Source organism: Pteronotus mesoamericanus, unplaced genomic scaffold, assembly GCF_021234165.1.
Source record: "Pteronotus mesoamericanus isolate MK-2021 breed Mesoamerican mustached bat unplaced genomic scaffold, CSHL_Meso_final contig_65, whole genome shotgun sequence".
In the NCBI taxonomy this organism is placed as follows: Eukaryota; Metazoa; Chordata; class Mammalia; order Chiroptera; family Mormoopidae; genus Pteronotus; species Pteronotus mesoamericanus.
This window is the reverse complement of record NW_026555228.1, coordinates 10,829,535-10,856,221: the sequence shown is the minus strand read 5'-3', so window position 1 is coordinate 10,856,221 and position 26,687 is coordinate 10,829,535. Positions and strand designations below refer to the sequence as shown.

Here is a 26,687-nt window from a genome sequence, read left to right as displayed (position 1 = left end):
TTAAGTTGTTTTCAAATATTTAAAACTTCCAGTGTAAAGCAAACTCACCCAAAATCTATTAAAGGAAAACAAGGTGAAATAGAAAGTATAATTTTTGTGTTTTTACTTTGAATGACTCTGACTTTAAGTTCCTAAATATATGCTAGAATATATATTTTTTAGATACACATGCAAAACCATGTATATTATTTTCGATATGTATAATGTAGATAGAATTATACCTATCATTACTATTTTACAAGTACTCAACTGATCAAACATCTCTGGCTCAACCTGACCAATCCATATTTTGCATTGATTTCAAAAGGCTTTTTGACTGATTATGGTTAAATCTTCTCTAGCATTTAAGTTTCTTTTGTGATTCACTATGCTATTTTATTTCAGGAGACATTACATAATGTCTGTTACATAAAGGTGATATTGGGTCCCAAAGGATCAATGCAGGAAAATAAGAATAAGGTAGGCTACAATGCATGGACTTTATTTGGATCCCAATTTAAGGGAAAAAAACTCTAAAACTGTTGATGACATTTATGAGATTAGAAATTTGAATAATTATGATAATTTGAACTTTTATGATTAAAGTGTTTCTAAACAAAACAAAAACAATTTGAGGGTAACAATTACCTTTTAGGAAGTAGGTAATGGTTTCAAAACTATAGGAATGCATTGAATAAATTCTGCTATTCAAAGAAACACTCAGAAATGCAGATAGTGGTACTAATCGCTGCTAAGTAAATCTGAACAAAAGAATATAACAGAATCCATTATTTCTACTAAAATGTATGCTGCTTATGAACATCTATTATCAGGCACCATGTACTTCTATTGACAATCCTTTTAGAACCAAACATCTCAGCCATGGGTTGGTAGTGGCAGCAGTCTGAAGTAGATCTTTTGTCTAAATCTAGACTAAGCAGAGGAGAGCACTAAACTCCTGGGGTTCACATCAAAATAAGAAAGATATCCCCAAGACTGCAGTGATATGTGGCATCTTTGTCACTGGCTAAAGTCCTAATCTAAGTTGAAACACCTCACCACAAACACCCCCACCCCCACAATAGCCAAAAGGACCCAAGAAACGTAGCCCATCTTAGCACACACTAGGGAAGGTAGGTCTGATGGAGAGGACATTCACATCTTTGAAAGTATTCTCAGGATTCTTCTCCTGTCACATCTTCCTCTGGCAGAAAAAGGCAAGGTGGAAATATTTTATATATTTTGGAATCAGTTAGAAATATTTCAAATTCTGTTTCTTCCACTTACTATTTATTCATTTTTCAAAATATTTATTGAAAACCTGCTCAGTAAATATTTGGGCATACAGGACAGATCATTGAATGTTTCTAAGCAAAAATTTTTTCATCTGCAAAATAGGGAATAATTCCAACCTTTCAGGGTTATGATAGGCATAACATAATGCAGGGAAAGCACCTAGGACAATGCATGGTATGTAGTAAGCACTCAATAAGTATTATCTATTATTAGTTCTGTCTCTGAAGATTGCCAACAGAATGCAACCTCTTTCTAAATTAAAAAAAGGGTGACATTTATCATGCACTATGTGCCAGGCATCATTTTAGGCATTCCACAACCCTAAGGTGTAGTTAACATTACCATCCCCATTGTACAAAAATAGGAAAACCTGACAAACTACTTAAACTCTTCCTCCCTAAGAACACACAGCTAGGAAGTAATGGAGCTTGGATATAACTAACCCAGGCATCTGATTGCAAAGTGTTCTTTACCATATTCTATATGGTACCAATTTTTAAAGGATAGAAAATTCAGGAAATTTTTTTAAAAGTCAAGTTTGAAGATAATTATGTACAAACCTAAGCTGTTCTCCATCCATGAAAGTATAAATCCAATGCAGTAGGGAAAAAAGAGTTGATATTGAACCTAATTCCAACACTGAACAGCTGTACAATCTCTGTTTAGCTGCGTAACTTCTCTGTACTCTACCTGTTAAAAGCTGTTACTAACTTCTTTATTTCACTTTTAAGGATTACTAGTAATAGATGTGAAGTGAATGAGACCTTTCCGACTTAAGTGAATGAGGGAAAGAACCAAGCTGTATCACAGAATGGTTGCAAATATATTCCAAAAGTCAAAAATCATGATTCTAAGTGTGCAGAAATTCTAACTAAAAAACCAACTCATTTCTAGCTAGCATATTTACAGCATAGAAATGGATCCTGGCAAATCACAGTGCTTCCAGGTTAAACAATTTCTTTCCCATCTTGTTTGCCTTATTAGATTGATCAACAAACCCTTCCTTCACATATTTAAAGAGTAAACTTCAATTGCAGTCTACTGAAATTATCACACATCCCAAATAAATAGGATCTGAATTAACTTGTTTTTACCATAAATATACTTAAAGTATTATGTTTAGGGATACACTAGAAATAAAAATGACCTAGCCTAAAATATTCCATAGAGTGAGCTTCTCTGCGTGTTCAACAAATTCAACATCAAAACGAAAGCCTATTGTCTGACAGCTACAAGGCAAGGGAGCAGCATTCTAGATAAGGAAACCTCTGCCACTGATTTAATGAAACACTGATGACAGACTGCTGCAAAACTCACACCACGGAGCCATACGGAGGGACATGGGGAAGGAACACCTCACCCTGCCATCCACATGGGCCCTACATCACATTGAACTTGGTGTGCACACGGCCTCAAGCAAACAAGGAGGAAAACTAGCAACTGGACTACATAAAGCACCATTAGTAAAAACTCTCCAACACTTTGTATATGTTTTAAATAGCCTAGGGGCTTGTTTTGAAAGCCAAATACAAATGAATTGCACAAACTTAAAATATGAATTTTCTGCTCAGTCAGGAAAAAATAAACTCCCATATACACATATGAAACATACCAACATTATAACAAGAATTTAACTAATGTTGAAAGTAATCCTTCAACATAATTACTTATGGCAAGTATTTTTAAAGGTTTTTATTAATAAATTACATTGTAAGTCTCCCACAAATGGCTAGAAAATAGATTCTTTCATAATCTTTGGTAAACAAGTTGAAAAAACTAAAACCCAGAATTTAAGCCAGGCTTCCACCCATTTTTTGGTAGATATTACTTGAGAAAACATATTACAAGCCCATTTTAAAAACAGCAGATGTAGCTGAAACAAAACAAACAGTTCAAATAAACAGAAAAATAATATTGGGCAACACTTTAAAAGCAACTAACAATGTGTTTTTTTCTTATCTATCTTGCTATCAGAAGACTGTTCAACCCACCTAATAAGACTAATTTCCAAGAACATTAATGTCAAGTGAATATAAAACAGACAAGTGTGTTATATTTGATATTAGTTACATAACATTTTTATTGTGGTAAATTATAATACATTAATGTCCATGTGAGTTTTGGTTTATTTAATAAATTTTGGTTTTTAAAACAATTTTGTTGTGACAAATATTCAACAGATGAACACAGAAAACTAAAATAGCAGTTATTTTACTTTAGTAAAATTTAAATCCACATTTTTATGCAAATACCTAAACCCATTCTTTCCTAAAATTTCAAGAGTAAGATTAAGAAAATAAAAACTTCTATTAGAATAATTGTAATTTAAATTGAACAAGAAACTAAATACATCTTTAAAGTCCAAAAATTTCTATCATGTTAAATAGTTATTTGTAAGTCAAATCAGGGCACAATTGCAATCCATGCTTTTGCAGTACTAGCTAGAATATTCAAGCCTGGAAGTATTGTTTTATTAAGAGTTAACAGACTGGCATACTTTTGTTACAGTTTTCACTTATTGTAGTTTATATTTTAAGCATTCTAAATTTGGGGAGAAGAACATGCTTTATTAGGAAAATATCTATAACTTGCCTACTAGTGACTATCCAGAAGCATGTAATTTACTAAATCCGCAAGAGGCACCTGTATTCAACAAGTTAACACTTAAATAACTCTCTGCATAGGTTCTTAACAAGTGGCCTTAAAAAATTAGTCCAAATAAATTAATATTAGTTTAAAAATTAAAATTAATTTTTAAAAATGAGATGGAAAATTATATAAGAAATGCTGATTTGAGATATATCTTTAAATATCTTATTTTTATGCCTGTTAATAAAAATGTAACATCAGCATTAAATCTGAGATAATGGCTCACATTAAGCTAAAGGACTATTTTTTCCATTTTATCCTCCAAGTTAACAAAGGATATTTTCTTCTCACTGGAGAAAAATACATTTTAATTTCTTATATGAGCTTTTCTTTTACTTTTATAAGAGGATAAATTTAAGGCATTTTATCAATTTCAATCTACCATGCATTCCAAAATATACAGAGTTATTTCATTTTATTTATTTTTTTAGAGTTCTAAAAACATCAAAATGTAAAAACAATTAGAAAATTTGAAAGAATATATGGTAAATGCTGAAGAAAAGGGATGTTTTAATTTTGAAAGTAATGTTTGTCTATTGTGTTGGCCTGTTAAATATCAGCAAATACTATTTATAGTATATTTATAGTATTTATAGCATAAACACAGAAATGTTACAAATTTATTGACATTATTAATATTTCTTAACATAATGAATCTAAACCATGATTTAGATGACTGAAATGGCTAGAGTAATACAACTATGAAATATGGATAAAGCAACCCCACTTCTACTGTGTCTGGCACACAATATACAACTTGGCACTGAAGTGTATCCATTAGAGCATTATAAGGGACTCTACATGCATTGTCATTTAGGAAAGCAGATTTGCTGACAGATGAGAAATCTGTGGATAAAATTATTTACTTCATCACTCAACAAATATTTTCTAAGTGGCTACTTTTCACCATATATTTTCTTTTGCCTTGTTATGCAAAAAAAAAAAAAAAAAATCCTGGCCCCTGCCCTCATTGAGTAACAATACAAATTAATGTAAAAATAAAACTAGCGAAAAGGATAAAGATATATATGGCACTAGGAGAGCACATAACTGAGGATTTGATGTGATTTAGGGAATCCGGAAGGCTTTTCTGAGGCAGTGGAGGGGAGGCTTGAGGTCTGAAGGATGAGTAGGACTTAACCGGGTAAAGAACAAAGGTAAGAGAGAACATATTAAGTGCAAAGGCCTGGTGCTGGGCAAACAGAAAGAAGGCCAGTGTAGCTTACCTCACAGGCAATTGCCAAATCTTCAAGTCTTACCAGCCATTTTAAGGACTTTGATCTTTATCCTAAAAGCAGTGAGAAGCCATTCAATTTTTTAAGCTAATGGGGGTGAGAAGTGAAAAAAATATGGTCAGGTGAGAATCATTCTCAAGAAGTTCATCCTGACTACAAGTTTATGGATCAAACCAAAAAACAGAGTACAATGCTCTAACTATGATGACCTTGGCTGAAAATGTATTTTGCCACTTGTAACAAGAGAAAAAGAGAAAGCAGAGTACGTTAATTCTACCTTTTTTAAACCCAACCACCACTTCTCAAACTTTTCCACTGATGTATCTGTAATCCTGAAGGGACTCATAACTCTGGGAGGTCTGGGAAATGCAGCTTTATAAACAGCCTGCTGCAAGCCTAAAATTCCTGTTAAGCCTCTGGTCTCATCTTTTAAATGATGCCAGTTTTGCTTTCTACTACATGAATATAATATCTATGTTTGTTTTAATGTAAGAATAATGTTTTAAAATACTTAGCAAAAATCAACTCTGGCTTCTTTTGATATTTTGGCTTCCACAACCATAGAAATGTACCATTTTAGGGAGCACCAGCCTATGATTTGTAGGAATAATGTGAATCCACTCACTGAATGTTATTCAACACCATGATCCCGTATTGAAGACTACATTCGCTGTTCTTTCGCCAGACACTAAACCATGACAAAAATCATAAAAAAAAAAAGCTTCAGACTACATTTTTTAAAATTATGTAACCTCCCTTCCCCCTCCTTCTTATAAATTAGTCCAAATAATCCATCCTTCTAGTACTTTACAGAAGCTAATTCTTCACGTTTCACACAAGCCTTATGTGTGAGGTGCTATAGAGAAGTCATATAGAAAGCTATAAAAGTCATTAAGAACAAATTAAGTCCTAATCTGAAGTCACTCTGCTGTAAATGAAAATGATAATTTATCATTGGTTTGAGAACAGCATCAATATTTAAAAGCCTATATTAATTCTTCATATAAGAATTTGAATCAGTAAAATTCTAAATATCCAAAAACATAATGTTAATGATGTAATTAATCTTCAAAAAACTCATTTTAACATTATTTCCAAATTATTCCTGAGAAACAGATTTGAAACAGCTGTACCAATTCAATACACATTCTTTGTGGGCTTATTTTTGGCAGCCAAAGTTTTATAATGTGGTATTTATTTAAAGTCAGGACATGATGAAAGTTTTATTGTCTTTGTGAAATGCAGATTTGTTCTTGTACTTTTGTGCCACCTACTCATGGCTCCTCCCTCACTTTCCCTCTACTGCCCACCTCTCTTCTTCAACCAAACAAACCTAGACACAATCCCTGAGGTTAATAACCCCATCACAATTCTAGAGTCTCTCACTGTGCCTCTACATTTAGACTATATCCCTCTTATAATATGGCTTAATTAAATTGTTTAAACAGTTGATAAAACCCCACCTTCCCCATGAATTCCTTCCTGACTTACTAAAATCATCATCTTCACTTTCCATTGGTGCTTGTATACATATGAAACTTTACAATTTACCAAATGTACTACTTAGTGCCTGTCTCTGTCTTGGCATAGGTTTGTCAATGTCACTGTCATCCCTTAGGAGATTAATTTCCCCAAAGCAGGGAATAATTTATTTAAAATAATCCACTAAAATACTTCCATAAAGAAGTACCGAGTAAATAATACATAAGGACCTGAATACATATACATAAGTATACTTTTTTCCTAATCTGCACTAAATTGTGAGTGTTAACTTAAAGAGCAAATGTTAATGACACTGTAAATAAAATGATGTTTCTTGTGAACTAAACTCTACATATAGAAAAGGTAAATTTCATCTTTGCGTAAAACAACAAGAATTCCCATTCCAAAAATGTCAAGTCCAAAGTAGGCGATTATTGGTGACTATCTAGTCACATTGCAATTGAGAAAAAAAGGACGTGATAGGGCCAATTTCATAATTTTTTCTTGCAGTGTATACTTCCCAAGTTCCTACCAGAATTATTTCCGATCTCTCTCTCAAGCATGTTTAACTCAAAATTTTGACATTTTCCTTCATCTAATTAAGATATTTAGGTCAACCTCAGCTCTGGGTCCTATGAGGGGGAAAAATTACTAAAAAGCATTGTACCTGTCAAAACCTCTTTACCTTATCAGATACCTTCTTCTTTACAGCATTTAACTTTTATACTAAATAGACCTTATTTTATAACTGCATTTCCCTCTTTTTTAGGGTTATATGCAAAACATTGTTTTATCTTCGCTTTTTATACCTAAAATAGTGTATTTCATTTTCTTTCTTCTTCTTCTTTTTTTTTTTTTTTTGTATTTCATCTTCTATCCTCAAGATGGCTGAGTCATCAGGACAGAAATGAGAAGTCAGTGAATGCTTCTTAAAGAAAATGGTTTATAATAAACAGGAAAGAGCAGAGCAGTTAATTGTGGGATGGTTTGAGAAGGGGCTATCTGTAAAATTTAGATTATTTTAGGGATCACAATAATATAAGAATGAATATAGCTAAGTCACCGGGACCATAAAGGAAGAGCAGCAAAGCGGGGCCTGTTGGTTGACTCTGAAAAAAATATTCCATTTTATTTGATCCAGAATGGGATTAAGATCACTGGGAAAATGTCATGGAAGGAGCTGGTCCCAGAACATAGCTTTATCTTAGTCATGTAGATATTTTGAAAGAGTTTCAAAGTTGGAAAAGGTGTGAGACAAAAACTAGAATTACTGGGCGAGACATGGACAAGGAAAATTAATAATAAAATTAATAATAGGAGCCTTGAAGTGTTCAGAGGTTTTTTGCTGTATTTCAGAGGACAAAATGTAGACTCAAACAACTGCAGATTATGACGTATTTCCAGGCCCTGCAAGTGAACATATAGGAGCTGAGAAATAATTTTAGAGTAATGGATCGAGTAAAGATTAGAAAAGTTATTGGCCTACTTTTCTACCTATAGCTTTGTACAATAACTGCTTTGTTTTTATGTATTGTAAAAAAAGTTTACGTTTTAAAATTTTGCCAAAACTTCAAAAGGGCTGAATGCAATTTCCAACTGGAAAAAAAGCTGGTTTCAAATGCTAAATGATTTTGATTTTTCTAAAAAATATTTTTATAAAATTAATTTTTAAGGTCTATAAAACATTTTCCAATAGTCTGGAAGTACCATCAGGATGATCTAGAATGTAACTGCTTATTTTACTGACTCATGAAGAGTTCATATATTTACTGCAACCAACACTGACACTGTCACATCAAATTTTCATTGTCAACAGAAAATTCAGTGAGTACTGTATTTTACAAATAGCTGAGTTGGGGTGAGCAAAAAATGCAAGCATTTCCTGTATCTTTACCAATAAGTAATATGTAAATTTAATATCTGTGTTTCCCTCAAATATAGTTTAATAAAAAGTAACAGATCAAAATGAATTGCAATGTATAAATGATCCCTCATAAATAACCTTGAATATATGCTACCAAAGCTTAATAATCCTGTCAGTCTGTTTTTTCCCCTTCATTTCTCTCTCTCTTCTTACTGAGTTTCTATACCACTTCTATAAATTGTGTGGAAGTATAATTATATGGCCATGTTAGTCTTATGTGTTTAATGGTTCGTTTTCTAATTAGTAGAGAGAAAACTACCCTAGAAAGAGCATAAAGGATGTACCTTACTGTATGAAATTATAACTATGTATGATTGGGACAAGTTAAAAGCATATGCGATATGCTTTAAATATTAATGGTGATGAATCTGTCACCCTGAAGAACATGCTCTTTTTTAACTCCCACTATGTTGCAGTGGTTCAAAAGTCCTGTTAATTCTTTGGTATTGCCTTTATAACACTATATGTTATACAACAGTAACTGAGGTTTAGCCATTCGAAAGCTACAGCCTAAATTAGTTGACTTTTAAACGTTATTGCATCTGAGGAAAGGGTGAAAAGTAGTTTTTAAATGTGTTTTGTAAAATCTATTTGGGGAAAGTGTACGGAAGGAAAAATTAATTAGGTAACAGTGTAAGTTACAAGTTGAGGAAATGTTCCTTTCATCCAACTATCTTTTTAATCATGTTTTCTGAATATATATCAAATCAAATTTATATGAAGATTATGGAAATTTCATCAGTAAGCATTTTGGACTTGAAATATACATATAATGACATCACTTTTTCTTTTCCTGTCTAATGTGTACAAGGATACACAAAGTCCATCTTGGCAACCTCACTGACCTTTTCAAATAGCTCTAAAATGCGTCACCAACAGGTATGAAAATCAGTTATTCAACTTGAATATGACAGTCATTTAAAACCACAGCTACCAACATTAGCCCAACTTCAAAGAAGCTGCATTTTAGACTGGAGAGATTTTTAAAGGACGAGTGTACTAGAACGCTAATAATGTGTGTTAGAATATGTGCATCACATGTTCTACTTGGTTCAGTGGGCCTAAACTGTAGAGACAGGGGAAACTGCAAGAATGCGTTGGGAGGGTGGGAGGTGAAGAAGATGGAGTATGCAGCACTCACTACAAGCATCATGGGAATTTGTGAGAGGTAGTCTTGAAGGTAATCTGACTCCCATGGAGCCAAGACAGCTTTGCTTTGAGAATTTCAGTAACAGGCTCAAACTAAAGCAATCTTTTAGGCAAATTCAAAGAAAGGGTTTTAATTAAACATTCCTGCTTCTTGCATATACCCTCCTCTTTCTTCCATGACTGAGAAACAGAGAGGACAAATGTTTGTCTGTATCTGAGAATGGGGGGGGGCGGTGGTTGGTGGCTGGTGGGATTCTAGGAAAACAGAATTTCAATAGCAAATATGAGAAGAGAAGAAGAAACAGAAAAGATAAGCCACTGCAGGACTTTGTCTTAGTCATGGCACCCATGGCACCTTAGCACAATGCACCGCACACGGTGGGGGGGGGCAGTCAATAAATAATGAATTCGATTTAATTCAATACACTCTCATTTGTACTGTGCTTTGCAGTTACAAAGCACTTTCCACATATTAGAAAAGAAAAAAATGAGGGATAAATGGGCATATAACGGAATAGAAGGAAGCAAATGGATAAAGGAAAATCCACCAGAATAAGCAAGAGGCTGAAAAGGTTAGGAAAGGGGGGAGGAGAGAGAGAGAGGGAAATGAGTTTCTGCCTGTCGTTCTCAATCACTTCCAATCACCCCCACCTTCCATTCTAAAGTACCTCGATCTTGGAAAGTCTGCCCACGAAGCAAGCCCTAAGAAGGGACTCCCTCATTTTGGAAAATACATTTTCCACAAATGATAAGCCTTTAGTCCCTGACTAATCTACTTTGTTTGTGCCTAGGAATAACTACGAGCAAAGCTGTAATCTCCCAAGTGTGTCCAGGAATCATTTACCCAGTCCCATTCACCCCTTGTCAGTATTACCAAAATCTTAGGAATCTGAGGGATGGGAGGTGTGGGAGCAGTGGTCATGAGAAAGGGGGGGGGTCCTCTACAAGCCCCTTAACTCAGACAACAGAGGGAGATAGTGAGGCAGGAAAGCCCAAGGACTAGAGAAAAGCCCATGATTGCGACTAGGAGGGCCAGTGTCTCTAAGTATGGTTCTTAGAAATTGCCAGGGAAAAGAGGGGGAGAGCCTCCAAGATGGAAGAAATGAGGATTTTGAATGCACATCACCTTACACCTGGCGTCGAGCCCCCAAGCAAAAGCCCTGAGGTCCCAAGCCTCAACCGGCTAGAGAAAAGGAGGCAAAGGACGCAGGGGATGCGCTGGAGCGAGCCCACCAGCCCGGATGCGGTCCCAGGGGAAGCCTGTTTTCCTCTCCCCACAGTGGAGCATCCCCCGAGCATCCTCAGCCCAATCTGGAGTAGAGACGTTGCTTCCCGATCCAAACTGGGGCGGCCGCGTCCTGACCCCATTATGTGGGCTTAAAAGTTGCCGGGAGAGTTGCAGCTGGAAAAGGCACCTGGTAGGGGCGGCTGTCGTGGGGGCGTCAGGTTTCGAAGGAACAAAGGGGCTCGGGAAGGGGCGACCAGCGGAGCAGGTCCCTTGGGGGGTCCTCCCTAGGCGAAGAGGCAAGGGTCGCCACGGCCTCCTGGCCTGGGGGCACCAAGGGGAGCAAGAAAGCGGGCAAGATGCGCCGGGATTGCGCCGGGATACCGCCTCCGGGTTTCCAGCCTCCTATCCTCCCGCGCTCTCCGCGCCCCTCTCCGGCTGGGGAGCAACTGGCTGGAGACAATAGGAGACCGGGATCCCGAGCCCCTACAAGCCCCGGAGGACCCCCGCCTCCCCGCCCTGCGCAACACGATCAGTCGGCGGAAACCCCGAGGCGGGCTCGGCCGTGGTGGGCGCCCCTTCCCTCCCGCGAGCCGGGACCCCGCACCCCAGGGCCGCCTCGCCCTCTTACACAGCGAGTATTACCTTTCATCCAGTCCACTACTTGACTCGGAGACCATTTGCTCACCGGTTCCATGATCAGAGCCATGGGCACGGGGTCGGTTCCGCGCGGGGTGCAGAGCCGAGACACAAAACGAACTCAGCAGCCCGAGCCGCCCTCAGGTGGGGTCCCTTGCTGGCCGCTGCCTCGCTGGGCGGGCAGCTCGGAGAAAGCGGCTTTTGTGTGTCGGGTCTCCGCTGCAATGTCTCTTAGCACACGGCGGGCAGCAGCGGTGGGAGCGACGATAGGGAGGAAAACGCCCCGGGGTCGCGGCTCCTCTTGGTCCCTGATGAAGCGGTGGCTGCTCCGCCACTCTGTTGGGGTCTCCGTCCCTTCGGGGCTTCAGTTCATGCCTTGCACTGCCAAGGGTCACGAAGCTAAGGGAACAAACCGCCGCCGCCGCCGCCGCCGCCGCACGCCCGCAGCCAACTTGCCAGCTCTCCTCGCGCGCGGGAGTGAAGCCCCAGCACGACAAACTGCCCGGCGGAAATGACGAGGGGCCTCCTGCCACCCAAAATATCTCTCTGCAGCCCTCGGGTGCGAGGCGCGCGCGCCACGAGCCCCCCACCCGCTCGCGGCCGCGCGGTCCCGCCCCCGGGGCGGACTGCAGGCGCGCGAGGCGCGTGCGCGTGCGTGCGCCTGCACGAGGCCCGAGTCCGGGGTCCGCCTGTCAGTTAGGCAGGTGCGGGCGGCTCGCAGCCTCGCGTTCCCGCCCCGCGGGCCGCCCCGGGACAGAGGCGCGCAAGGAGCGCGTGCGCGGCGTCGGCGGCGTCGGCGGCGTCGGCGGCGTCGGCGGCGCAAGCCAGAGCCCGGGTCAGTCAGTCAGGTGCCAGCGGTGGGAGCGCGGTCCCAAAGGGCCTCGGAGCTGACGCGACGGCGGCGGGAATGGGCTGCCCACCAGTTGCTGAGGCCGCTGAGGAGGTACCTGCGGCCCCGCCGACGAGGGGTGGGGGACCCCGTTGAGCGCCAGGTTACAGCTGGATCCCGGGCTTTCCTCGCTCCCGTCTTCCCCGCTGCTGAGTGGGCTCTCGAGGTGGTTCCCGAGCCCCGCGCACGCCGTTGGAGGAGGCGTGGAATGCCGCGGACTGCTACTGGGCTCTGCCAGCCAGAAAAGCAGCGATGACGAGGCAGGAGAGCCGGTGCGCGGTGCCCGGGACCTGCCTGTGCGGTCGTTGGTGATACCGAGAGAGGTCGGGCCCACGTGCCTTCTGAAGGGCTCGTGTCGTCTTTTCGGCCAACTCCTCCAACGCTGAGCGCGCCCAGTACCTATTTTAGAGGATGTCCTTTTGTTTTCAGATATTCTTATGTAAGAACTGAAGGGGAACACTGGGATTTTAAATGAGTGACAAATTGAAAACGTGATTCTACAAAACTTATGTACTTCACTTACACAGGTTACTTATAAAGCCCTCAGTAAAGGTTCACCTAAAGAGGCTACACTTTAAACCACAAACAATCCTAGAAACTATAGATGCAAGTTTTCCACCACCACATAGATATTTTCTCTTTGTCATTCTTAAGTAGCTCCGGTGAATAAGCAGAGCCTCATTTTATTTCTACAACCATTTAAGTAACGTCAATAGGTTTTGCCAGTTCTGCAGTAGCCCGTTTTTTCTTAAGTTCAATTGCAGGAGATGCACAACTACAACTTTTCTCGGGTGACATGAATTGACGAATTGACGTACCCCACCCTACCTCACCCCCACACAAAGAACTGAAACCACAGTAGTTAATTTTCTTTTGTTTTTAGGTTTTAAGGCTAGTGATACAAACCAAGTAAAATTTAAGATGGCCTGTCTGTAGACTTGCCTATTTTTCTAAGAATCCAAACTTAAAAGCGTATGGCAAATTTTGTGCGTTTTTAAAAGGATGTACTTAGTTTTAGAGAGAAGGGGAGGGAGAGAAACACGGACCGTCCCACACCCCCCGCCCCGAAGTCAGGCCATTGAACTGGCGACCCTTTGCCTGTAGGATCATACCCAATGCACTGAGCCACACGAGTCAGAGAAGTATATGGCAAATTTTGGAAAGGAACTTAGAAAATTATCTAGACAAGTCTATGCTCAGAGGATACAGGCATAGCACATTTCATAATCTAGATTATGGTTGTGATTTGCAATTTTTTTCTTGGCTAATAAGGCATGTAAGGTATTTTGGACTGCTTACATTGAAATGGAGTCTCAGAACATTGCATCAGTATTTCTAGAAAAGATCATTTCCAGCATTAGCAATTTATAAGGTAGTTTTATGTTCAGAAATGCAATGGGATGGATGCATTGCAAATCGTTATAGCGGTTTCAGCTGTAGGGAGATGTTAAAAGTAATTTTATCAAAATAATACTGCTAATAATAATAATGAACATTTATTTAGCACTGTGCTAAGTACTTTACACACATCCTCAAAAGAGCTCTATCATTAGCCACATTATACAGATGAGAAAACCTTAGTTATCATCACATTCATTTCCTCTCCCCAGAACCTAGTGCACAAAGTTCAATAAATGTTGAATAAGCTAATAAATAAGGCTTAAGGAGGTTAAATAATTTGTCTGTCATCACACGTGATTTTAATACCAAGTTAAGGTGATTCCAGAATAAAAGCTTTTAAAACTAGTAAGAAGGGTTTGTATCACTGTCACAAAAAGAACAATACTTTGGAAGGGGAGGGCCCACTGAATGTTATGGGGACGTTAACTACAAAGGACTCTGAGAGTCTCTATGAATGTTCCTGACCAGTTACCTAACCAGCAGTGTAGGAAGTGATCAAATCTAGCTGAAACACCAAACTGCATATCCTGACTGGGCTTGCATGACAAGCAACTAGACTATCCATCATATTGCAAACAACTTTAAAAAAAGATGTTTACATAATGAATGGGATATCAATCAAAACAAATGCCAAAGAACAGGATGCAGTAAAAATTTAAAAAAAAATGTATTTTAGGAAAAGACCTGTGCCAATGAAGATGGGGGGAGGGGAGAAAGAGGATTTTGAGGAACATCTAGATCAGAATTAAGTTGTACATGTTCTATTTATGTTACAGTATGGGATTTATTTAGTCTACTCAACTGAGGTAACTATAAAAAGATCTAAAATCCAAGAATAACTGAGCCAAATGTGGGTGTGTAGTTATACTAATAGAGTTCACCAAGGCCTTGGGTATTTGTCCTAAACTCTCCTTTAGGTTTTTCCTATAAAACATGCAAAAATAAAAAATAAAAAAGTTGTCTTTGGTTTTGACAATATAATTGGCATTAATTATTTTACTTAATTTGTTCAGAACGTAACTGGCTTTTCACTCTAATACTCTTGGATTTCTTTTTTTACCTTTTTAAAAATCCTTGCCTGAGGATATATTTATTGATTTTATTGACAGAGAAAGAGAGAGGAAAGCGAGAGAGAGAAAGAATGAAAGGAAGAAATTTGTGAGAAAGAAACATCAATCAGTTGCCTCCCATATGTGCCCTGATAGGGGATAGAACCCTCAATGCAGGTATGTGCCCCGACCAGGAATTGAAGTTGCAAATTTTTTGGTTATGGGATAACATTGCAACCAACTGAGCCATGTACCAGGGCTCACTCTCATATTCTTGATTTGGGGAGAATAAATGTAAAAGGATTAAATCATCATTGCTTTTACACTTTATCCTTAACTCTAAATGACAGCTAAATATTTCCTGTATTTTCTTTCCATAACTTTGCAAATAAACTAGCTTTAGATTCTTTTGCCTATTATTTAAAATGTTAATGTCTTGTCCCATTTTTGTAAATATAATATAATGTGAATACATATAAACTTTGGCAGCTTAATTTTGCCCTATTTTTGTAAGTGTAGTATAGCGTGATTATATGCAAACTTCAGCAGCAGTTTAGTTTTGCCTTCTCTTAATGCATAATACAATCTGAAAGATTAGGGGTAAAGGTATGTTGTCATAAAATACATATCAAAACATAACATGCTAAATGACATGATGTCACACCTACTTCAACCCTCTAGATATAAAAGTCAAAATGATATTTTTGGAACCTGACTTGGATTGTTTTTGGAAGCAAGGAGAGGAGAAATATTAAATTAATTAAATTAATTGGAGACATAAAATTTGTGAGGTGTTTGCAACCATATCAAAATAAATTAATCATCTTTTAATTCAGTTGTTTTAGTTTTATCTTTTTCATTCTCACTTTAGATTTCAATAAAAATTAAAGTCTCTTGACAAAAATATTTCCAGTTAAGATTTTATAGTATATGTAATGAGTCTCAGTACTTAAGATATGGAATTTATAAAGGTCCTATGACTGGTGCTCAATGGATCTGTCTCTTAAGGATTTGGTCAGATAGGGAGGAGCCTTCCATTGGAACAAGGACTTTCAAGCCTTTTTCTCTTTGGGTCCAAAGATAAGAGTACATAATGTGAATGTTTCTTCTGGAGCTGCGAGCTGAATATCTCTAACCTCCACATTTTCCAACATAGGTCATTTTATAGGGGCCTTAATCTTCATTTCCCGTTTCTTCTGCTAAGAAGCTTGCTCTGCCTCAGATCTCAGAATTTCCATGAAAGATATATTTTAATGTTTTTAAATTATTTAACATTTAAACAAAATGTCTTTCAGAGTTCTGGCAATTTTCCCAGTTTGGTTATGTGGTGTTATTTTTTGCTATAGCTATCTGTTTAATTTTTAGTTTTCTTGCTTTTTTGATGAGCAATATTTTGTCATAAATTGTCTTTCTTTTATCTTTCATGTTTGAGTGACTAGTAAGAAATGACAAGACAGAGAAGAGTTATGAGGGTAGTCAATGTCCTAAAACATAGGACAGGATAAGAGCCCCCTTTTTTTCACTCAGTTTTGTCCAGACCTTTCCTATAATTTTGGATTCTGTGATGGACAAGTTATATACCTTGTTCAGAAACATTAGCTAAGAAATTCTGATAAGACTAGTAGTGATTAAACACAAGTTAGCTTCAAGAACAGTATGTAAAACTTGCTTGGAGAAAGCTTAGCAAAATTTCTGAAACAATGTATTTTATTTCCTTGCAGTGTAATTCAACTAACAGCTATTAATAAAGAACCAAAGCCTCTGATGTGTCCGATGACCAGGTAGCAATATCTCTATGCCTCTAATAGTCAGAGAAGCAAGAAGGAAGAGACCTTTGACTATAAATGGGCCTTCGGTGTGCTGCTCTGGGCTAAACTTCACTTTAGATTATCAGGGAAAAGCACCCAGAGACTATAATTAAATTAATAGAATCCTTTCTTTGCTGCTGTGCCTCTAGGGTAAACTGTATTAAATCAAGTCATGTCCTTTCCAGACCAGGATTCACAGCGATCATTGCTGGGTGAAAAAAAATTGGCTCAAGTTGAGGTTATCCCAACAGGATTTTCAAAGGCTCCTTCCAGGTATTCCCTGCTGTATAAATCACAGTCTAATAAAAATCCCAGAGCCCACCTAGATTGGGAAACCTGATTTTCTTAACACATTAAGCCCTAGCCCATCAGGGAATTTTCTGATGTACTTAGCAGCCATTAATGAAGAACATAGAAACTTATTAATCAGCGAACATGTTTTGAATACTACCAATGTGCTGGCCCAAGTTGTATCCTTTGACCAGAAAAATTAGCTTGATGTTGTGGCTGCTCATGACCATGATACTCATAGACTGGTAGAGGAAACAGAAACACTCAGAGTTAATTTAATAGAACAACGTGTTAAATGCAATAGATGTTTTCAGTTCTATGTGCAGAGAAGTACCTAACAGCTGGGGAAAGACTACATGGAGGGAACAATGCCCGTTTTAGGTCTTAAAGGAGGACAGCTAAGCAATAGTGCAGAAGAGAACTTATAGGCAGAAGGACAGTGTGAGCAAAGTGATAGAGGTCTATGAAGAGGTACCTGGATGGCTGGAATTGAAAAGCAAAGCAAGAAGTGACTAAAAATTAGATAGCGGGGTTGGCAACAGCCAGATCGGGGCGGGGGAAATCAAACTAAAAGATAACCAAAAAGATAACCAAAAAGATAGGAGCCATTGAAGAATTTTAAGCAGTGAAATGACTTGGTCATGTTTATATATTCATGTTTTATATTGACTGGCAGTCATGGAGAGCATAAATTTGAGAGGGACAGGATGGGAGAGGGTGTCACTTTGAAGGATATGGCAATAGACAAGTAAAGAGATGACTTGTATCAGAAATAGAGCAGTGGACGTCTAAGGCCATACCACCCTGAACACGCCCGATCTCGTCTGATCTCGGAAGCTAAGCAGGGTCGGGCCTGGTTAGTACTTGGAAGGGAGAAATAGAGCAGTGGAGGTGAGGAAAGAGAGAAGGGAATAGATTTAATAAATATGGGGGTAGGCAAAAGTAGGTTAATAACAATAAATAATACAATAAATAAAACAAGAATAAACTGTGCTTTGCATACTCACAACTATAAACCAACTTTTGCGCACCCCTGTATTCAGGATAACTTGGTGACTGGTAGGATATGAGAGGTTAGGAAAAGAGCAATATCAAGAATAATTCCCAAGATACTAACTTGGGTGAATGAGTAAATTATTTCTTCTACATCTAAAATAAAATATAGAAGGAGCATATTTGTGAGAGGGAAATAATCTGAGATATTAGTTCTGTTTTAGACATTCTAAATGTGAGATACCTGTGGAATAGCTGAGAAGGGATTTTTCATCTGCATTCACATATAGGAATGTGAAGTTCAGTATGTGCTGAAGATATGGATTTGAGAATTACTACTGAAACAAGAATATGAATGAGACAGGGAGAGTGTGAGATGCCCATGAAGAAAGCCCACAGAAGAGAAAGAGAAAATAAGTAAATTATAAGAAAAACCAAAAGAATGTCATGGTAGCTTAGTGAAAAAAAGATTTTCTGTTAGGAAGGAGTGGAAAATTGTGTGAAGTGCAAAAATTATGTTGTTCCAGTAAGAACTGGGAAGAAAACTTGTGATTTCGTAAGTTTGGATATCCTTCATGGCCTTATTAAGATCTGTGAAAGAACTGGACTTAGAATGCAGAGGCTTGACTATAGGGCATTAACTTTTACACAAGTTGATTTTCCTTCTATCCCACCTCACAGCCCACCTTAGTGTATATCTTACTCAGATGGGTCCACAATGAATGATAATGGTCCTCCAATATACTACTACTTGCATAATCTTCTGATGCAATCGCAGACACTAATGATCACCCTCACACTTATGATACTTTTGCCACTTATAGAATTATGGCACCTTTTAAAGTAGGCAATTCTTGAAATCCTCCCCTCCTCATCAGATTGTGGAACAGCTTTGCCATGGCACTCTGGTAATCTTGCACATCTTTATACAGGCCAGGTAGGCAAGGCTCAACTGCAGTCTTTGACACCTCTTGGTAAAATGCCCTGTAATCTTCTCTGGAACATGGCAAGACAGTCTTGTGAGGCTCTATCCAAAGTCCATTTCTCACCTCCCACCCCAATTCTAGTGAGGTGTGAGACTTTCCCCCTCACTCCAGCTTCAAGTACAGCTTCAGTCTATAGAGCTGTTCAGCTGTTAGTTTATGGCTGGCTCCTCAATGACAGTGATATACCACTTGTATCATCTATCATCTGGCCCCTCTGGTTTGATATCATCCTCTGGGGCTAGGAATGTGGAAATTGACACAATCCTAATCTTGAATTGTTGTCTTTGTAAAGAAGACTTTCTAAATCCGTTTGGGGTTGTTTTCGCCTTACTGGTTGAATCTATGGAAGTGTGATAAGCCAAGCTAGCAGCTGCCACCATGCTGCTACTTAGGTACTACTTGACTACTTGGCACAGATCTGACCTAGGAAGTCCATAAATGCTCTCAAAAGGAGTGAGTTCTGCTGAAATTCTGCCTGGATAAACTTGGCCAGTCCAGCTCTGCCTAATAAATCAGCAGGAGCAGCAGTAGAAAATTGATTTCAAATTCAAAAAGACTATTTATCCTTTCCTAAAATAATCCCATAATTTAAAAAATGCCCATGTTAATGTTGCAAATTAAAAACAAAACCTTGAGCTAAACTCTTTCTTCTAAGTTTTAATACTATTTATTTACAAAGCACTTAAATTTTAGGGTATTCTCTTCTTAAAGATGTTAGGTTCGTTTTCTTCTGAACACTTAGCGGTCTTACTTGGTAGTAGCAAATATGAATTGGAAAAATTGCTGCTAGATCAGTTCAGAGGTCCTGTTTATAAGTTAATTGGTACATCTCTATAGATCAAAAATTATAAATGTAAGAACACTTAATGTAGGATACTAATTGTTTAATTCTTGACTAATAATTGACTACAGAGGAATAAAGATGGGGAGTAGGATAAGAACACTGCTTTCTTTCTCCATATATTTTGTCTTTTTTTTTTTCCAAATGGGTATTATTTACTTCTAGGAAGATTGGCAAATTAAGGATGCTCATACCAAGTGGAACAAATCAGTATTCTCACTGACTAGGAATTGTATCTAGAAAGACAGAGAGACATGTAAGTTTGCCACTGCTTCTTGACATTTTTTTGATTTTGAAAAGAAACTTAGTTATTTTGGTGATCTAAGGAAAAAAATATTTTGGTTTGTTTAGTTTCTCTTATGAACTATTTCAAATACTTTGTAGCACAATGCAAGCTATCATTTATTGATTTTTTCAACATGAGCATCTGCTTTGTATAGGTCCTGTGCTAAGCACGTAAAACATAGTTGTTATCCTCAATACCTGTACACACAAAAAATCATACAAATAGATATTTTTGACATAATGTAGGAAGCAAAATGACAGATACATGCAAAAGTATCTTGGGTACTTCACAATATGAGAATATGAATGCATACCAAATGAACAAATAAGCATTTTTCTAGATTATAAGGTGGCAATGCAATTTTTACATTATATTTGTCTCCTTTTTTTTATTCAATGCAGATTAAATAGTTACTGTGTACCAGAGACCATGGATAAAAAAGTGAATATAATGAGTATGGCCCCTGACCCTATGGAGCTTATAATCTGTTGGGAAGCATATATATGTAAATAAGGGATGACAAATACACACACACATACACTACACATACATACATACATATATATTCAAGTAATGAAAAGTACTGGCATAATATATACAAAATGTAGAGATAGGGAACAATTGGAATAAGGGAGAGTAGAAACTTCTTAATGTAATCAGAGACAATTTTCTTGAGTAGGTGACTTTTGGGCACAATCTTTAGATATAAAGAGTCTACAGTCATGCAAAGATCAGAAATAGCCCATTTAAGAGAGAAGTAAAAGCATTTGTGAAGTCTCTGGGGTAAAAAATGTTTTGAGGTGATTGAGTAACAGAAGGGAAATCAGTGTGGCTGAAACATAGTGAAAGAGTAAGAGCATGAAAGAGACTAGAGAAATAGGCTGGAGTTGGAGAAAATCGGTCTTGTAAATCCATGTGGAATCTAGATTGGAATGCAGTGAAAAGACATTAAGACTTGTAAGCAGGTCAAAACATGTTTTGATTTACATTTGTAAATTAAGAATGGGGGATTTCATTCTAGAAAGATCAACTAGAGATACCTTTCCTTATTCCTCCCACTAAATTTAGCTAAAAGCCCTGAACATTATATATAAAACAACATAAGAAGACTTTGGAAGGCAGAAAGATAAAAGTACACCAGTAAGGAAACTCAGACCCAAGGACTGACACAGTTGTGAGTTCCCCAGGCTTTTTATGTTTTGCTAATATATCTCAGACTTAAAACTGAAGAAGTTAGCAATCTGGAAACACTAAGGGCACAGAAAAAATGTCCCAAGAAAAGCTTGCTCTCTCTAGCTAAGTGGCCAGGAAAGGGGCAACCTAGCAAAGCAGAAAAAAACATTGATGTAATAACCACTCTATCCTACCAAACACTACAGAGAAAACCCCCACCTATGCCTGAAAAAGCAGAGTAGGTCTAGATTTCTAACTTCGCTAGTATGTGCCAAGGCACTCCAACACCTCTGCCTTGGTAGTATCAGAGAAGGCCAAACTTGTATTTTCATCCTTACCAGGTAGTAATACCCTCCCCCTTTCCAGATTCAGTGGAGCCTGGAGTGCTATCTCTACCCAGCAGTAAAGGAGTATTCCCTTCTCTTCTGGAGTAGTATCAAAGGAGTCCTTGTGGAGAGTCAAGAGTTTGATCACTGCCTAGCAGTAATGAGACCACCTCCCACCCTATGATGTCAGCAGAGACCAAATGATGAGTCTAAGTACTGGAACATTCCTACCCCTCGCAGCCTTGAGGTATTAGTGGAATCCTGTAGGAAAATGAGAACTGTAGGAAAATGAGAACTCAGACCATGGCCCAGCACTAATGAGAAGCCCCAACTTCAGGTGTCAATAAAGGCCGAGTAAGGAACCTGGAGTTTTACATGTGGCTGAAAGAAGGCAGCACCCCAACTTCCTCTGCTGGAGTGGTGTCACAGTAAAAGAAAAAGGCTTACAAAAGATCCAAAGGCTCATAACATAATACTCAAAATGTCCAGATTCAGTGGAAATTTACTCAAACTAAGAACCAGGAAGATCTCAAACTGATTGAAAAAAGACAATCAATAGATGCCAACAAGATAAAAGAAATGTTAGAATTACCTGACAAATATTTTAAAGCAGGCATCATAAAAATGCTTTAATGAACAATTACGAACACACTTGAAACATGAAAAAAACCCCAGAAAATCTCAGCAAAGAAATAGAAGACATAAAGAAGAAATAGAGTTTTCAAGATGGCTGTAGAGTACGTGGAAGCTACACTCACCTCCTCTCGGTGCCAAAATTGATTTACAGGTAAATTATAGAGCAATCAGACTGAATGACCAACTGAAGGAGAGCTGAACAGGAGTATTATGTCCAAGGAATTATAGAAGAAGCTACATAGAAACTGGTAAGAAAGGCAGTGACATGGAGAGGACTGGCCAGAATAAGGCATTTAGTGAAGATACAAGATACAAGAAACATTGTACATAGGACAATGATGCCTCAGTCTCCTTCAAAGTAGGTTCCTTGGGACCTCACACAGTTCTCTCAGTCGCCATCAGCTACCCTTTTGTATTTTCCTGAATCTCATTGATGGTCTGAAATCTCTTCCTTTTCAAAGGTGATTTTAGTTTTGGGAAAAGCCAGAACTTGCAGGGCACCAAATCTGGGCTGTACGGGGGCTGAGTCACCTGGGTGATTTGATGTTTCACCAAAAAACTGCATGAAATGTGATGCATGAGCAGGTGCATTGTTATGATGGAGCTGCCAATCACTAGTTGCCCATAGCTGTGGCCTCCTGAATCATTCGAATAATTTCCACAGAGGAATGTTCAAAAGCTTCATGCAAAATTTGATGCAGATTTGTTGCTCTACTTGTTCAGTCATTTTTAATGTGATGGCCACACAGCACACATGCTTACTCAGTGGTGTCTACTGCCTCCACTGACTAGTATATTGAAGTTGTCATTGTTCACACATGTGCATTCCAGTCCACTCTCCTTTGCTGTCAGTTTACATTGATGCCACGCAAACCATTCTCATTATATTAACAACGGTTGGACTTTTTCTGGACACACCTTATATATATATATGACGTGTGTGTGTGCACCCGCGTGCGTGTGTGTATCTCATATAGACACAGACAACAGTATGGTGACAGCCAGAGGGAAGAGGGTGGGGGCGGTAGAAGGGGGCAGAGAGTGGATAAATGGGGATGGAAAGAGACTTTACTTTGGGTGATGGGTGCATGACACAGTAAGTAGATGATGTTTTGTTGAGTTGTGCACTTGAAACCTGTATGGTTTTGTTAACCAGTGTTGTTCGAATAAACCTAATTAAAAAAGAAGAAACAAATGAAATTTAAGAACTCAAAAATACAATAATTGAAATAAAAATTGAATATAGAGGTGAAACTGTGGAAGAGAAGGGACTGAGGAATGAATCAGTGAACTGTGAGATATAATAATAGAAATTACCAAATCTGTACAATAAAGGGGAAATAGACTAAAAAAGAAGAACATAAATTTAGGCATCTGTGGCACAAAAACAAAAGATCTAACATTTATGTCCTTGAAGTCCTATAGTAGAAGACAAGGCAGGGCTGAAAAAGGGCTCAAAGAAATGATGACTAAAAATTTCCCAAATGTGGCAAAAGACAAAACCCTACAGATTCAAGAGGCTGAATGAACGGCAGATAGTGTAAACAAATCCATACCAAGATAAGTCATGGTCAAATTTCTGAAACTAAAGGCAAAGGGAAAAAAATCCCAAAAGCAGTGAGAAAGAAACAACACTTTATCTTTAGGGGGAAGCTAATTTAAATGATAGGTGATTTTCATCAGAAACCATAGAGTCCAGAAGGATGTCAGCAAAATGGTCAGCTAGGAAGCTGCAGGTTTTTGTTCTCCAACAAAAACATAAAAAACAAAACAGCAACAACCAGAAATTTAAATGCTAGAAAATTAATTTGGACCTTTACCTTAACTCAAAAATGATCTCAAAATGCATCAAAGACATAGACGTAAGAGCTAAAACTATAAAACTTTTAGAAGAAAACACTGGAGACAATATTTATGACTTTGACATGATTTCTTTTACAGGGTGGGGCAAAAGAACAGTTTATTCTTATAATTTATTAATTATTGTATTATTTTCCATATAAACAACTGTAAACCTACTTTTGCCATATCCTGTATATGACAACAAAAGCAAAGGCAATGAGTGAAAAAAGTAAACAAATTGAACTTTTTGGACAGGGACAACAGTGTGGTGATTGAAACGGGGTGAGAGGAAGTGAAGGGGATATAAGGGGGATAAATGATAATGAAAAAAACACAACAAAAAATAAACTATTAAAAAACTTTTGTGCATTAAAGAACATTAATCAAAAGAGTGAAAAAACAACCCAAAGAATAGAAGGAAATATTTACAAATCATATTTGTAAATATTAATATCCAGAATATATAAAGAATTCCTACAATTTAAGAACAAAAAAACCCACTTAATTTAAAAAACGGACAAAGGACTTGAATAGACATTTCTTCCAAGAAGATATACAAATGGCCAAATAAACATAAAAAAACTTCACTTTTACTAATCATTAAGGAAATGCAAATGAACCACTTCACACTCATTAGGCTGATGACCCCAACCTAGATTTACCTCTTTGTTTCTAGCCATTCCTTTGAACATTTGTTTTAGTCACAGCAGAAAACAAAGCCTATTTTTCTTGTTATCTCTCTAAGTACCCTCCCTACCATCAACACCTTACTGAAATGTAATTTCCTCCCTGGAGCCTTTCCCAAATCAGTCACCCTCCGCCCCTAAGGGTAGCAGAATTATCTCTTTTCCAGGATGTTTTGTCTTTGTTACATTTTTATATACAATGGGTATACAATATATTTTTTTGAATTCTATTATGTAAATAGAAAAAAATCTGGGGATTTAAAAAAGGGACATTCCACATTCACAGGGGAAAAAGTAAAAGAATTGTGCCTGTAATAAGAAAATATAGGGACAACCACATTTTAAAAGGGACATTTGTTAGTAGGAAAGTACAGCTTGTCCCCCTGGCAATTCTAATGGAGCACATTTCATGACAACTCCACCTCTCTCCCTGACTTCTCGAAGATTCACCATATGTTTTCTAAGTCAGAAATCTTATTTTTAGAACAATGTATTATTCCTAAACTTGATTGAAGTAGCACATTTTTTTCTAGTTAAAGGAGATATACTATTCCCCATGTCATACAATTATAAGTTAACCCAATTTTCATGGGATTTGGAATGTGGTAGAAGAAACAGTAATCAGGTGATAATGAGACTCTGACAGCATTTTCTTGCTTCCCAAGCAAATAACTTTTTATAAAAGTCCTGTGTGCAGGCATAAGTACTAAGCCTTTTCCATTGGTGTATGGCTACTTTTAATAGTCTACAAAAACAGTCTTATTTTTAGTTTATTTCATGGCAGATTATGGCCATTAAGAGAAAGGTATATTTTTAAAAATGTTTCTTTTGTTAAAAAAAATTCAACAGAGCAAATTTTAAATATATTACTGGCTTTATTCAATGAATTGAACAGCATCCCATCTAGCAGAGAGAAAGGAGCTCAGAAGAGTTGTACAAAGTGAAAGGCTTATAGGTAGAAGGAGATGGGACAAGAAATTTATATTAGCAAAGAGCTGATTGTTTATGGCAAAGTCACTTTTCTGTAGGGGACAGCAGGGACCTTACCAGGCAGATACCTCACTAGTACTGACCAGGTAATTCCAGATTGACTGGTTTAAAATTCCATCCCTGGGGGAGGCTGAAACCATAATTGAGTTAGGTATTAAACTTTGGTTTAGTTACTTGGAGCTTAGCAAAAGTGACTCCACGTTGGGCCTGTTGTCTCCTTTTAAACAAATTCAATGTGTCCAAATTTTTAAATTGGTATTAAGGATTTGTTGTTCTGACACAATGATTCTTATGGTACCAGATGTCCGGAAATTTGGAAATCACAATTTGAGGCTTTCCATCTTTAGGTATTAATTTGCATATGCAAATTCAAAAGGCAAAGTTTAGGATGTTTTCAGTGGCATACCTCAATTTTTATTGAAGTAAATTTCCTCATCAAAATTATCTCATAGAGCAGCTGCATAATTATATTATTATGACTTGTATGAAAATAAGTTTCATATAAAATTATGAGAAAAATCAGAAGATTGCCAGAACATATGAAATTACAAAGCGATATGATGTACTTAGAAAGAAAGCTAAATTAGGAGTGAGAAGAGTTGGGCCTTCTGTCTAAACTTCAAGTTCAAGGCTCTGTAATATTGAGCAAATCATATAACCTCACTAACCCTTAGTTTATCATCTACAATATGGTGATTCCCATCTCTTAGAATTGTCTTGAGGCACAAATGAGAAAGTGGATTCAGAATCACTGTAAAGTATACAAATATAAGCTAATGTTATTCAAATTATATAGAAGTTATAGGACAGACTTCTAAATATCCTCAAAATTGATAACACTTTGTTTTAAAGGAAAACTTTGATAGTCAAAATTCATTTGAAGCCACGTCTGATTGGTAAGTCTGATGCTCC

General features: G+C 37.7%; 1 protein-coding gene across 5 annotated transcripts in view; it reads right to left on the bottom strand.

Annotated features, from left to right (window-relative positions):
• Positions 1-11,987, bottom strand: part of CNKSR2 (connector enhancer of kinase suppressor of Ras 2) — a 269,164-nt gene extending 257,177 nt beyond the window's left edge. For all 5 annotated transcript variants that reach the window (XM_054581133.1, XM_054581134.1, XM_054581135.1 and 2 more), the window contains exon 1: positions 11,585-11,987. In XM_054581133.1, the coding sequence (XP_054437108.1) occupies positions 11,585-11,648 (64 nt within the window). In that variant the 5' untranslated portion in view covers positions 11,649-11,987. The remainder of the gene's footprint in view (positions 1-11,584) is intronic.
• Between the last annotated feature and the right edge of the window lie 14,700 nt (positions 11,988-26,687).